This window comes from Mobula hypostoma, chromosome 26 (genome assembly GCF_963921235.1).
Source record: "Mobula hypostoma chromosome 26, sMobHyp1.1, whole genome shotgun sequence".
Taxonomy (NCBI): Eukaryota; Metazoa; Chordata; class Chondrichthyes; order Myliobatiformes; family Myliobatidae; genus Mobula; species Mobula hypostoma.
The window spans coordinates 9,339,358-9,354,350 of NC_086122.1; the positions used below are offsets into that span (position 1 = coordinate 9,339,358).

The window sequence follows — 14,993 nt, forward strand, 5'->3', positions numbered from 1 at the left end:
GATGCTACATGGATCCTCATAGCTGTGGTTTTATTCTTGCTTTTAAAGCGAGCATAAAGGACGTTGAGCTCACCTGGTAGTGAATGCATCACTGCCATTCATGATGTTGGGGTTTGCTTTGTACGAACTAATGCCCTGCAAACCCCACCAGAGTTGACGTGTATCCAATATCACCTCTAACCACTCTCAGAATTGTTTCTTGGCTCTTGAAATAGCCCTCCACATGTCTGGATCGCCAGACTTAAATGCCATAGATCTAGCCCACAGCAAACTATGAACCTCCTGGTTGATCCACAGCTTTTGGTTTGGGAATGTAAAATTTTTGTAGGCACACACTCATCCACACAGATTTTTAATAAAGTCAGAGACAACTGTAGCATACCCATCCAGGCATGAAGATGGCTCCCTGAAGATAGTTCAGTCCACCGATTCAAAGCAGTCCTTCAAGCACTACTGTGCTCCCTTTGTCCATACCTTCTTGGTCTTCACTACTGGTGCTGTAGTCTTCAGTCTCTGCCAATGCTCAGAGTAAAAGTACAGCCAGGTGATCAGACTTACCGAAGTGTGGATAGCACCTTAGGTACTCCTGAACTTAGTGTAACAGTGGTCCAGTGTGTTATTTTCTCTGGTATTACAGATGATTTGTTGATAATTATTTAGTGACTTTATCAAGTAGGCCTGGTTAAAATCCCCCAGAATGATGGAGAAATCATCAGGATGTGCTGTTTCACATCTGTGGATTACATCACTCAGTTCATCTGCAGCCTGTTTGACATTAGCCTGGAGGAATGCACACTGCTACCAAAATTATCGCTAAAATCTCTTGCGATGTCACCGACACATTGGTACACCAGGAGGAGTTGATCATGAGCCATACACCTCCACGTCTGTTTTTGAAAGACTCAACCTCTTGACGATAGATTGTCAACCTGTCTATTCAAATTGCTGTGCCTGGCATGGTTTCCCAATTTCTTAGCATTTAAAATGGTTTCAGGGTTTCCATTTAAACTGGTGGATAACATCATATTTTTTCCAGACTGCATTTCATTGGCCACATTCCCTTCCATCTGTTTATCCTTCCTCTCCTTTACATCCTTGGCACTGATCTCATTCTCACTCCGTTTTGTATTATCAGCATTATTCGGAAATATTAGTACATTTATAAATAACCTAAGGCCACACTGCCAGTCTGAGAAAGACCCGCTTATTTCCATTTTTTTTTTATAAATCAGTTGGCCAATGCTCAGTCCACTTGAGTAATTAACTCTCAGATTCATTAGCTTTAACTTTGATCCTGTGATGAGTAATTTGTGCCATGTCATCTGTACATTTGTGCTCATGCTGCCTGGATCTGAGCTGATCAACACGTCCTCCACTGCCGAGACTGCCAACCCCGTACCACATTGCTGCAGCATAGTCACGATGGAGTCTTCTGCTGGGAGCCAGTTGCTAGCAGTGCAGCGGTCGACTGCCGTGCAATGGATATCTCAGCACAGCTGGCCCGGAGGACTCATGAAACCACTGACAGTGGTCAGGTCTTCATACTCCAGACTTCACAGCTATTAACGCTGTCAGTGTGACAGGGGTCATTGAAAATAGGTGATGGGAAAAAATATTGACTGGGGAAAAAAAAAGCTTTTCAATAACTGTTTTCAAGCAGTAAAATGAAACACTACAAGGTAAAACATTAACTACGAACTAAATAATAACTATTTGTCTTCTTCACAGCATCCAATTCCTCCCAAATAAAGACGACTGTTCAGATGGGAGATTCTCAGCATGGGAACTGGCAAGCCTGCAGATCACCCACAGGAGCAGCTCAGGGAAGCTGCTGCTGGCGATGCAAGGGCAAAGGGCAAAAGATGCCACTGCTGGCCGAGGCCATCATCCGAATTCTACACTAGGAATTCTGTGCAGATCGCCACACAACTTACAGTACAAGGCTAGCATCCAATGTCTCCTGAACAAGTCATTTATCATCCTGCTAAACAGACAGTAGCAAATCAATCTTAACTGACAATTCCAATACAGGTAAATTCGCTTTTTTTTGCCTTTTATATTAGGACACTTTAAATTTGACTAGCTTTGTACTTTTCTTAATTTATGCTGGTTTAAATACCAAATCATAAACAGAAAGCTGATAAAAAGCTGTTGAGCCCAGCCCATTCACCAGGGCAGTTACAGTTACCAACCCAACTTCCAGATAATTCAGCAAATTTACTTAGTTCAGCTTCCTCAAATGTCAAGTTCAGCAAAAATCTCCACATTACAAATCAGCATTTCACTTAATTTAGAATATTTGAACAATGAGTACATTTCATAAAAGCAATCAAAAGGGAAGAAGATTTGTTCTTCCATGTGATGCTGAGTCAATGGTTGATTAACACTGTACAAAGTAGTTCATAACTGAATGAACAATGCATGCCAGGCACACTGTAATCAGTGAAATGGTAATGGACTGAGACGCATGAGACCAGGGAATCTCTGCAAACTTGATACTAACAGTCAAATGAAATCAAAGGTGAACAGGTCTCATACTCAAATGACTGAGTCTATGATCAAAAACTACATCCAGTTCTGGTTAATAACATACTTCAATCCTGGGCATGTCACAACAGTTCTTCAGTTAATCTGCCCAACCAAACCCTCACCTCTGAGCTCGTAGCCCATGAAAAGATCCTCACTCTTGTGCTCTGATACAGCCCTCACCTTGGCTTTCAAGTCCATGGTACATAGACTCAGAATATTGTGGCAAACAATCGATTTATTGAATCACCACCTGATCTCGCTGGAACACCATTGGCTCTGCTCCCATCTGCTGAAACAATTATGCCAGGAATTATCCATAAATAAATGCCTAGCATTGTACTCTACGGCTTGAAGTTTTAAAACCCTCTGCACTTCTGCAATCTCAAACTTAAACTTTGCCAAAACTCAGCTTACTCAATAGTAAGGCATTTCCTGAATCAAATGGTAAAATGTTAAGGTTCACGCACTAGCTCTAGCTCTGAACCTTCTCCAATTTTTCCTCATTCACACCAGCCCACCCCACCCCTTGTCTTTGTATAAAGACTAATACTTATTCCTTTGACACTCTAACCATTAAAACTGATGGAACACACAACTTCTTTCCACATCTCCCAAGTATAATGATATTTACCTTCTCCACTCCATAGTACCACACCCTCCCAAATACAACAGAAGACCATTCTCTAGACACTACTCTCACCAGCAATCACCGACCCTGATTAAGTACAGTCAGTGTGGAAGTTAGTACTTAAACTACCTTGAATATATGTGGTTGGCAGGAACATAGTGGGAGGTGAGACAGGGTAAGTTATAGGGAAATAGTGAACAAATTATAATGTTGGATTACTCTGACAGCTGGTATGGAGGTTGATGGGCCAAATATCACATGGAAATGAAATAAGAAACTGTCTCTCCAAAATCCTTCAAGTATATTGGCAGCCCCCCAAATGGGTGCCCAACTCTCTCAGAACTCTGCTTAGCTCAATACAATCAAATTTCAACCTTCTTACCTAAATAAAGCAATTCAAAGTCACAAATGACATCTGGTATGATTGTGATTGATCATCTGTGGTTACTTTCCCTTTCCATTCCAGAAGAGATATCCCTCAACTAATTACTACATTCTTCTCTATCAATTTGTAAAGTGAATAGTGAACAATAGCTTCAAAATTACCACTGAGAAACCCTAAGAGAATTTACCTTCAGCTCCTTGTATGCATCATCCACACTGCCTTCCCATCTTTCACAATTACAATGGCACATTCTACATGTAAACCTGTGATACTGAGCTCCCTCAAAATCCACATCTCCCTCATTGACCAACTATTTCTGAATTGTAACATTACTTGTCCGACTGCAAATACTGGATGAGCAGAAACTTTTTCCTACTGAACAGGGAAGAAGTCTCATCTGTGATGAAATACAGGAAAGACCAAAAAGCTCCATTATTCTCAGTTTTCACCACAAACTACTTTTCCTAGCAACTGACTCTCTCTACTCCTTAGCAACTGGCAGAAACAGAACTTCCAGATGCCAAGGCATCAAGTTCTAAAAATCCCTTTTAAAACCTCTCTCCTTGCCTTTGCATATTAAAGACTCTCTGAGAAATCCCAGCAATTTGAGCAAGATTCTAGTCATTTACCCTAATAGGTCACAGCTTCCACTGATATCCATGATAGATTTGTGGATATCGGTAGAAGTGTGCAATTTCAGTCCAAAGGTTGCAGCCCAATAGAGCGCTGGCCATTAAGGTTGAATGGTATGATCTGTACTCCTTACAGAATATAATCAGACAGTTCCATAGATCTCCCAACCCTGAGGGAGGGAAATCCATATACTCAACACTTACCAAAGTAACCCATCAAAAATACTGCCGTTCCATTATAATGAATTGGAGAAATCAGTTTCCATGAGCAAGGCAATAATTTAGTTTAAATGCTTGTACCTGTTGTGTGCATGTGCTTTCAAAAATGTTAAGTATTTTGATTGGTCCTGAGTCAATGAGATTTGTAAACATAGTTAAATGCCAGGTTTAACAGTCAGAAAAATGAGATGCTGGCAACATTATTCTTACCAGTAAAACCAGTTTATATGGTCTCATCATTGTACTGGGAGCCAGACCCCCAATGGAAGACTGCAATGGGATCCAAGATGCAGTCAACCAGCAATCTATCTAAAATTTCCACTATTTTGGGAAAGCAGCCAAATCGAGGATACTCTACACCCCGGTCATTCTCTCTTCACCACCCCCAACCACCACCCATCCAGCAGAAGATAAAAGTTTGAGAATACATAACACTGGGCTAAAGGAGAGCCCCTTGTGCATTTAAATGTAACTCGATCTCCCAATCTACCGCTATGGTCCTGGCACTTTGTCTGCCTACATTTTCTTCTGTAACTATCACTCTGTATTAGACCTTTTTCCCCCTTTTATACTACCTCGATATACTTGTATATGGAATGATCGGACCGGACGGTATGCAAAGCAAAGTTTTTCACTCTATCTCAGTGTATGTGACAGTAAGAAACCAACAGCCAATCTCCAGGGTAGGAGAAGATTTTCCTTTTGTTTTTTTATTTAAATGACTGTCAAGCTTTCAGATCATTTTACTACATTATAAAAGATATAAAAATAGTTCAAAACTGTAAATTATAATACAACTATACATCTAATCCTACACAGTATTAATCAGTCATTCCTACAAAGCCAACATATGAATACCTTAAAAAATACACAGAAATCTCTTTTTAACTGTTTTTAATGGAGGTCGGGTTTGAGGACGTGATTATTTTAAGTTGTTTAACTCTACTTGATACCTAGTGAGCCCATTGCTTTGCTTTTTAGATTAGTTGCACGGTGGGTCTTTTTCTTTTCCTTATTGACATGTATGAAAATTAGTATACTATTATATTACCCTGTTATTTTATATCTAAACTGCACTGTTTGTACTAACTTCTTTTTGTGTATTAATATCTCTTGTAAAGTTATATTGCAACAGTGTATTAGTGCCTACATGGTTTACTTTTTGTGTACTAATTCAAAAAAAAGATTTAAAAAGAAATCCAATGCACGATCCTTACGTGACTTCCAACCTTTCCTTGATTAATTGATATCCAAGGTTAAAGATTTAAAGATTGAAGATTAGCTTTATTTGTCACGACATATTTAACTGTGTTTCAATCTATATATTTATATCAAACCAAACCAGCGAGTTATCATTCTGGGGGCAGCCTACAAATGTCACCACGCTTCAAGTGCCAACATAGCATGCCCACAACTTACCAACGTAACCCATACGCCTTTGGAATGTAGGAGGAGACCACTACCCAGGCAGTCTTGTGGACAATGCAAAAAAAAAACCTCCCGGTAGACAGCAGCAGGAATCAAACTCCAATCAGTGATGCTGTAAAGTGATTGCTCTAACGGTTCCACTACTGTGCAGCCCCAGGAATCAGAAAAAAGCTACAATTTAATGACCACAAACTATAATATTACATGTCTCAAGATATGCCTGAAGAGGAGGACGATCCTGTAAAAGAAACACACAAACTTACTCAGGGATGGTATATTCTGCTGCTTTGATTTTCCTGAAAAGCTCCTGAGGTATGCTGTCATAAAATGGAAATTGCCCATAAAGCATTGTGAAGAGCACCACACCTAGTGCCCACATGTCACTGGGTTTGCCCCTATATGGCCGGCCTGGAAAACAAGACAAAACAATTTAGGTAAAGCTATTGATTCAATGGTATAAAACCTGTTGAAATATGCAACAGTAACATTAAAATGTCTTTCATGCAAATAGATGATCCAAAAAATCTGCTCAGATCCATCATCTTGAAGGTATAAAGGCAGAGAACACTTTTTCTAATGATTTAGTCTCTCTCTGAAAATCACCTTCAATTCCACCTAAGGACAGTCTCATAAAATCAGTGCAACCCATAAACACTTTATCAGCTCTCAGTTGTTAGGCATGGTTTAAAGTTCCAGACTATTCACTGCATTACCTGCCCTTATGTATACATTGCTAAAGTGCAACATGAAAATACACCAAGAATGAAATATTTGCATTCAACAATATGATTTATTACAATATTAAATAATCTCACAGCACCTCATACATCGTTTGAGAATGTGGATGGAAACACTAAATTTCTCCACACTTAGGTAAACATACCCATGAGCAATGTTGTTAGAACACTTTTGCCGTCAGGCAAATAGCAAAATGAACGTGCATTCTACCAATAAAACAGTAGACAAGCCAAATCAATTTGTGGTTAGGTAGCCCCAAAATATAGAATAATGAATTGAGAGGAGCAAGAAATCCCAGTACTTTAAGAACCTGGGAAAGAAGTCATAGCCAATGTAACGAGGCTTGGCGAACAGAATGATTAAACAGAGGAGTAATACAGAAAGTAGGACTGCACATTTCCTGCTTGAGTAAAAAGGAAGTAAAGAATTATGAAACTTGGAAGAAGGTACTAAGGCAGTCCTACATCCCATTACATTAGTGCCAGACCAAAATTGTTGTTCATGCTAATATAAATTTCCAACGTAGTCGAAGGGCTTGCAGTTTTAAGCATTTCAAATGCAAGGAAGGCATTTAGGTAGTTAGTTCCAAAATACTGTCTGGAGGCAAAAAAATTACTGTGAAAACTTGCTTCTGTATAAGTCACTTCAAAGCCATGGCCGCTGGGTGTCGACCTCCCACATATATAGGTCTGCCCACACTCTACTTGGGCCTGATATATTTATAAATTTTAAAACTCACTAAGCCTTTGAAAACAATCCAACAGTTTGTTGAAGCTTTTCAATCCCACCAATATCTCACCAAATCTGTACTATCTCTAATACAATCACATCCTTTCTGTGGAAACCAGAACAGTAGACTACACTGTCACCAAAACTGTTTTGTAAAATAACTTCTTTGCTTTTAAATTTAATGCCTTGACTAATAAAACATCCCACGTATTTTCTTAGCCACCCAAGTGGGATGTTTTATTAGTCAAGGCACTGGATTTAAAAGTAAAAGATATTATGCTATCATTTTACAAAATAGCTCGGGATGTTGGAGTTCAATTCCAACGCTGTATGCAATTTGAATCCTCTCCATAAACATGTGGATTTCCTCTGGGTGCTCCAGTTTCCCCTCACATTCCAAAGACGTACTAGTTAGTAGTTTAACTGGTCATTGTAAATTGTCCTGTGATTAGGCTAGGGTTACATAGGAGGATTGTGAGGGGTGTGGCTCACTGGGGTGGTAGAGCTTGTTCCACTCTGCACCTCTAAGTAAAATAAATAGAATGAAATAAAACTGTCTGTCTCGTTTCCTTTAGTGTTGAGTGGACACATACTCAAGGCTCTGTCCAATCCTCAAGCCTTCCTATCATTTATTCTATGTTGTGTTATAGTGCTGATAGAAGGATTGATGAAAGAAAAGTCAAAGTTAAAGAAAAGCCAAGTAACTTCTACAAGTACCCTTGTACTTCAGGGGTCATGATCGGAAACATATTTACACACACATCAAGCAAACTAAAGAAAATGTAAAAATTAAAATAGTTACCTTTTGACCAGGATGATGGTAATGAAATTGATTGTTAACTTACTTCTGAGATAGCCCAATGTGCTTCTCAGTTGCAACATGACCACAATGTTAAAAGCAAGAAAAGAAAGCTGGAAGGAGTGAGCTCGACAGGGATCTGACACAGCAAATAACACTCCTAACCAAATCAACCTTGCAAAGTCCTCACACAAACATTGGGAGATTGATGTCAAAATTCAGAGGAACTCCACAGGCTACCAAGTATATTTGAAGAAAGACACAAAAGACTCTGGATACACCTTCTCCCTCTGGCAAAACAAGGGTGAGAAAACAGTGGTTCATAGACAAATGCACCCTTGAAATCCCATGGAGTCAAATAGCATCAGGCCAAAAATCAGCAAGGAAACCTTCTCTGATACTTAGATGAATCAAGTCTCTCCACATTAAATAATGCATCACAGAAGGTCTGAAAGTATCAAAAATCACAACGTACATTCAGTGGGCATCACCAACACGTATCAAGATGGACAAAGTTTGAATCTGCTGCAGATACCTCGTGATTCAACAAGCCAGATAAACATTACTGGCTTCACCAACTGACGTGTGGCACACCAGTGGAAATCAAAGTTCAAAGTAAATTTATTGTCAAAGTACATACATGTCACTATGTACTACCCTGAGGTTCATTTTCTTGCGAACATTTGCAGTAAATACAAAGAAACAACAGAATCAATAAAAAATGCACACAAATAACCAATGCACAAAAAACACTGAAAATACAAAATATAATAATAAAAATTAGCAAAAAATATCAAAAACATGAGTTGTAAAGTCCTTGAATGGGAGCCCATAGGCTGTAGAATCAGTTCAGTGTTGGGTGAGTGAAGTTATCCCCTCTGGTTTAAGACTCTATTGGTTGAGGGGAAATCACTAGTGCATCGTCCACCCTGAATCAAAAAGCGGTGCCTCGAGGAGGTGCCATCTGTCATTAAGGATCCTGACCAGCTGGAACATGCCCCCCTTCTCATTACTACCATCAGGGAAAAGGTACAGGAGCCTGAAGAGTCATGCTGGACAATTTAGGCAGCCTCTTACTCTCCACCATCGGATTTCTGAACGGTCCCTGAACCAATGAACACTGCTTCATTATTAGCAAGAGAAAATCTGCACAGACGTTGGAAGAATACAGTCAACATTCAGGGCCGAGACCCTTCATCAGGACCGGAGAGAAAAAGAAAGATGAGGAGTCAGTAAGAAGGTGGGGGGAGGCTCTCGGTCCAAAATGTTGACTGTACTCTTTTCCACAGATGCTGCCCGACCTGCTGACTTCCTCCAGCTCTTTGTGTGTGTTGACTGCTTCATTATTACATCTTTTTCCACTAGTTATTCCGTAATTTATAGTGATTTTTAATGTCTTTGAGCTGTGCTGCTGCTGCAAAACAAATATATCATAAAAGTTAGTGATAATTAATCTGATTCAGACACAAAGTCAGGGAGGACACAGTTCATGTGGAGTACAAATAACAAAGGAAATCAGCTAAACCAAGCCCATTCCTGCACAGCAACCTTCATATAGTTAAATCCTCATCTATTCTTAGGTGGTAAATTCCTTTTTTTTTAAAAAAAAATGGCTACTGGAGTAGTAGTTGCTCTCTGATCAACTGAGCTTCTTGAAATACAGCTAGAAAACAAAGCTGTTCTTTTTACTGCAAGGAGCAAAAGATGACCTCTTGCTTACCAACATCATTCAATACTAGGGAGTAACTAAAATTTCCTTCACTCCAACCCACAAGTGCAATGTCCTGACTTGAACCTTAGCTGGTATGTATTAAGCATACCACAAAATCAATCTTGAATCAGGTTAACATTTTTTTTACATTAAAAAAATTTCTGCACCAAGGGGAAACTACAAATGAAGTCAAAAATATTTCTAACCACAAACATTTGCTTATTCAATATTTGTCACAATCATCAAAAATCCTCACCACCCAAGCCATGCACTTCCATTAAAAATCCTCACCACCCAAGCCATGCACTTCCATCAAAGATTCCCATCACACAGGCTTTGCTTTTCCAAAGATCCTCACTGCCCAGTCCGTGCTCTTCTATCAAAGATCCACAGCACCCAGGCCGTGCTCTTCCATCAAAGATCCACACTGCCCAGGCCGTGCTCTTCCATCAAAGATCCACACTGCCCAGGCCGTGCTCTTCCATCAGAGATCCACAGCGCCCAGGCCGTGCTCTTCCATCAGAGACCCTCATCACCCAGGCCATGCTCTTTCTCGCTACTGCCACCAGGTAGAAGATACAAGAGCCTCAGGACTCACACCACCAGGTTCAAGAACAGTTACTACCCCTCAACCATCAGGCTCTTGAACCTCCTCATCTATTGATATATTCCTACTACCAATGATCGCACTTTAAGGACTCCATCTTGTAATTTCATATTTCCATTATATTTGCATTTGCACAGCTTATCATCTTTTGCACTCTACTTGATCTTTCATTGCCTCTTTTATAGTTACTTTTCTATGATTTGCTGAGTATGCCCACAGGAAAAAGAATCTCAGGGTTGTATTGTAGTGACAAATATGTACTCTAATAATAATACTTACTTTGAAAAATGCACAAGGAGTTTGAGGGCAGAGGGATGGAGAATAATGTTCAGCAACTTTGTCAGAAATGAGCCAGATTCACACAATTTGCAAAGGAGTTTCTCCAGCTATTTTTTCATTCCCTCCCCCCCACCCTTCAGCAAACACCTGTTCAGATATCAGTTGGATTTAAGTACTTATGTGTAAAGTCCTAAGATGTTTCAGAGATCTGATAAAATTTCATTAACTCAAATTCCTAAGTGTCTCACCATACCTGCTCTCTAACCTGCTGAATATTTCCTGCATATATTTTTAAGGACAATATTAATCATTCTGTGCAATAAAGGTGAATAATCATTTCTACGTGCTTGCTAAATACTGCTCATGTGACCTTGATTGTTCAGAGCTTGTTAACATTCCAGCTACCAAGAATACATTGCTAAACTTTGTTCTAGTTTGAGAATACTTTTCTGACTTTCAGCAGGATTTTGTTCTTTAATGAAATTTCCCATTATACATCAGAAGTCCAGGTTAAAATACTGAGGGGTATCTTGCAACCAGTTTCTGACACACAAATGAATACAAGCTGATCACTGTTGAGAAAAAAAATAGCAACCAATGACTAATGTGCAAGGTGCTCATGTTGCATATTTTCCATTACAGGTGGATTCCAATCAAGAACAGAGAGCAGGAACTAAAACAAAAAGAGCACAAACATTTCCACAAATCACTTCAGTTGAGAAAAGCAGTTGTGTTTTATTTTTAAAAAGAGCTTCTCCACATCAGACATTTTAATTGAAATTTCACATTTGAAAAAACAGACTCACAGTACTCAACCTTTAATGAGGTGTTTCTTTAGCCAGCTCAGCTAGCCTAAACAATAATGACCTTCAAGGCACAGAAAGCAGGGAACCCTATCCTGAAGCCAATGAAGTAGGGAGTTTGTTTATTGTTGGAGATCATTCTGTTTGCAGATGACAAGGTTGGAGTTGTGGGTTGTGTGAAGGTTGTTGCAGATTGCAGTGGACATTGACAGGAAGCAGAGCTGAGCTAAGAAATGGCAGGTAGAGTTCAACCCAGAAAGTATGTAGGATATATTTTTGGAAGGTCAAATTTGAAGGCAGAAGACTGGGTTAATGGCAGGATTCATAGTAGTGCAGAGGGACAGAGGGACCTTTAGGATCTGACATCCATAGACACCTCAAAGTTGCCATGCAAGTTTATAGAGTGCTTACGGTGGTATTGGTGTTGTTGGCCTTCAATAGTCGAGCAATTGAGTTCAAGAGCTGCAATGTAATGCTATATAAAATGCTGGTTAGACCACACTGAGAATATTGTGTTCGGTCCTGGTCACCTCATTATATAAAGGATGTGGAAGTTTTAGAGAGGGTGCAGAGAAAATTTACCAGGATGCTGCCTGGATTAGACAGCACGTCTTATGAAGATAGCGTGAGAGAGCGATAGGTTGAACTTTTGTCTTTGAGTGAAGGATGAAGACAGGTGATTTGACAAAGGTGTACAATATGATTTAAAGCATAGATTGAATGCATAACCAAAGACTTCTTTCCCCAGGGCTGAAATAGCTAATATAATATAATTGTACAGTGATTTGAGGAAAGCAGGCTGGGAGAGGGGATGGCAGAGGCAAGATCCTTACACATGGTGGATGCATGGAACACCCTGCCAGGGATGGTGGTGAAGGCGGATGCATTAGGAACATTTTTGAAAGTCTTATATAGGCACATGCATGATAGAAAATGAAGGCCTATGTAGGATGGAAGGATTAGATTGGTCATAGAGTAGATTAAAAGGTCAGAACAACATCATGGCATTAAGAGCCTGTATTGTACCGTAACCTTCTACGTTCTTTTCCTACAGAACCTGGCATGGTAGATTTCAGAATTTCAACTTAAATGCATCAACAAATAATCACGCAAACACGAGGAATTCAGCAGATGCTGGAAATTCAAGCAACACACATCAAAGTTGCTGGTGAACGAAGGGTCTCGGCCTGAAGCATCGACTGTACCTCTTCCTAGAGATGCTGCTTGGCCTGCTGCGTTCACCAGCAACTTTGATGTGTGTTGCTGCAACAAATAATCACACTTTCCAAAGAATAGTTACAGTATGCGATGACTATTTGACACATCTCTCTTGCAGCTCTCTATTAAGCAACTCATCAGTTCATTCCCTGCCCCCCTTGGTATTGCCTTACATATTTTTCCTCATCAATATACTCATTCGTTTTCCCTCTTTGACCATTAAGACCATAACACATAGGAGCAGAGTTAGCCCATTTGGCCCATCAAGTCTAATTCACTATTTCATCATAGCTGATCCATTTCCCTCTCAGCCCCAATTTCCTGCCTTCTCCCTGACTAATCAAGAATCTATCATCCTCTGTCTTAATGCCTTAAATATACCCATGACTTGGGTTTCCACAGCCACTTGCAGCAACAATTCTGCAGGTTCACCGCTCTCTGGCTAAAGAAATTCCTCGTTACCTCTGTTCTAAATGGACGTCTCTCTAATCTGAGACTGTGTCCTCTGGTCCTACACTCCCCACCATAGGAAACATACTCTCCACATCCACTCTATCAAGGCCTTTCAACATTTGATCAATTTCAGTGAGATCTTTCTCCACCCCTCCCCCTCCCATTCCTCTGAATTCCAGTGAATACAGGCTCAGAGCCATCAAACGCTCCTCATAAAATAAACCTTTCAATCCCGGAATCATTTTCATGAAAACCTTTTTGAACTCTCTCAAATGTCAGCAAATCCTTTCCTAGATAAGGGGCCAAAAACTGCTCACAATACTCCAAGTCAGGCCTCTCCAGTGCTTTATAAAGCCTCAACATTACATCTTTGCTTTTATATTCTAGCCCTCTCGAAATGAATGCTAACATTGCATTTGTCTTCCTCACCAGCCAGTCAACCTGCAAATTAATCTCTTTGGCCTTCAAATTTCTTGAAGGCCATAATAGAATCTCTAACTACCTACCGCCTTGCACGCATATTGCCAATACACAGAGCATGAACTTCAAATCGCTCTTCAGCCTTTTCCCTAAAGAAAGCAGTACTTGTGTCACTAACCTTTCCTTTTCACTGTAGCACTTGACTACAGGAACGATTTTAGTAAATCTCCTCAGGATTCACTCTAGCATCTAGTAGGAAGGTTTATTAAATCAATATGTAGATAGTCCAATAAAAGGAGGGGCTATACTGGTCGTGGTGTTGAAAAATAAACCTGGCCAGGTGACTGACCTGTCAATGGAGAACAGTTAGGGAACAGTGATCACACCCCCTTAAGTTGCAAAACAGCTATATAGATAAATATGAATCTTGCTTATTCATATGGACCGTAAGTATTGGAGCAGGGCAAGCTACAAGAGTATTAGGCAGGAATTGGGAAGAGTTGACGGGAAACAGCTGTTTTTGGGCCAGTCCACATCTGACATGTGGACAGTGTCTAATGACTAACTGCACATAATACAGGGAAGGTATGTTCTGGTAAGAAGGACAGACAAGGATGGCAAGATAAAGGAACCCTGGATGTCGAGAAAGTGATGAATTTAATCAAATAAAAGGAAACATACAAGATTCAGGAAGCACTCAGGATTATAAAGAACCCAAAAAAGATTTAGAAAAGACAGGTGAGTGCTATGAAGAGCTCTTGGCAAGTAAGATTAAAGACATTCAATGTCTTCATGGCATTTGATACACACAAAAGCAAGAGGATAACTAGGGTATGGGCAGGACCACTCAAAGATAAAGGCCAGAACATATGCCTGAGGCAGATGTTTCATCAGTCCTAATGAGCAGTTTGCATCAGTAATTTCAGAAGATGAGGAGGTAACCATCTCCAGACTTGTGCTTTTCAATAACCTTTATGCAGAGTTGCTTGGTGTGTTCTTTTGTCTTCATGGTGTAGTTTTTGCCAGGATACAGGATACAGGATACAGCCTCACCAGCAGTTGGACCTTCCAGGGACAGGTGTATTTTTGCTACAATCAATTGAAACACATTCACTGCACACAGGAGATTCTCCATTTAACTAATTATGTGACCTATAAAACTAAATGGCTACACCAGCGATGATTTGGGTGTAATATTAAAGGAGGTGAATACTTATGCAGCCAAATATTTTGTGTTTTATATTTATAATTAATTTAGATCACATTGTAGAGATTTGTTTTCACTTTGATACAAAAGTCTTTTTCTGTTGATTAGTGTCAAAAAGCCAAATTAAATCCACTGTGGTTCAAAGTTGTAAAACAATAAAACATGAAAATTTCTGAAGAGGTGAATACCTTCTATAATATACAGATAC

The 14,993-nt window shown here is 39.8% G+C and overlaps 1 protein-coding gene across 4 annotated transcripts in view; it reads right to left on the bottom strand.

The window, feature by feature from the left end:
- Nucleotides 1–14,993, bottom strand: part of stk40 (serine/threonine kinase 40) — a 92,898-nt gene that overhangs the window by 18,182 nt on the left and 59,723 nt on the right. For all 4 annotated transcript variants that reach the window (XM_063034026.1, XM_063034025.1, XM_063034024.1 and 1 more), the window contains one exon: nt 6,085–6,229. In XM_063034026.1, coding sequence (XP_062890096.1) covers nt 6,085–6,229 — 145 coding nt within the window. The remainder of the gene's footprint in view (nt 1–6,084; nt 6,230–14,993) is intronic.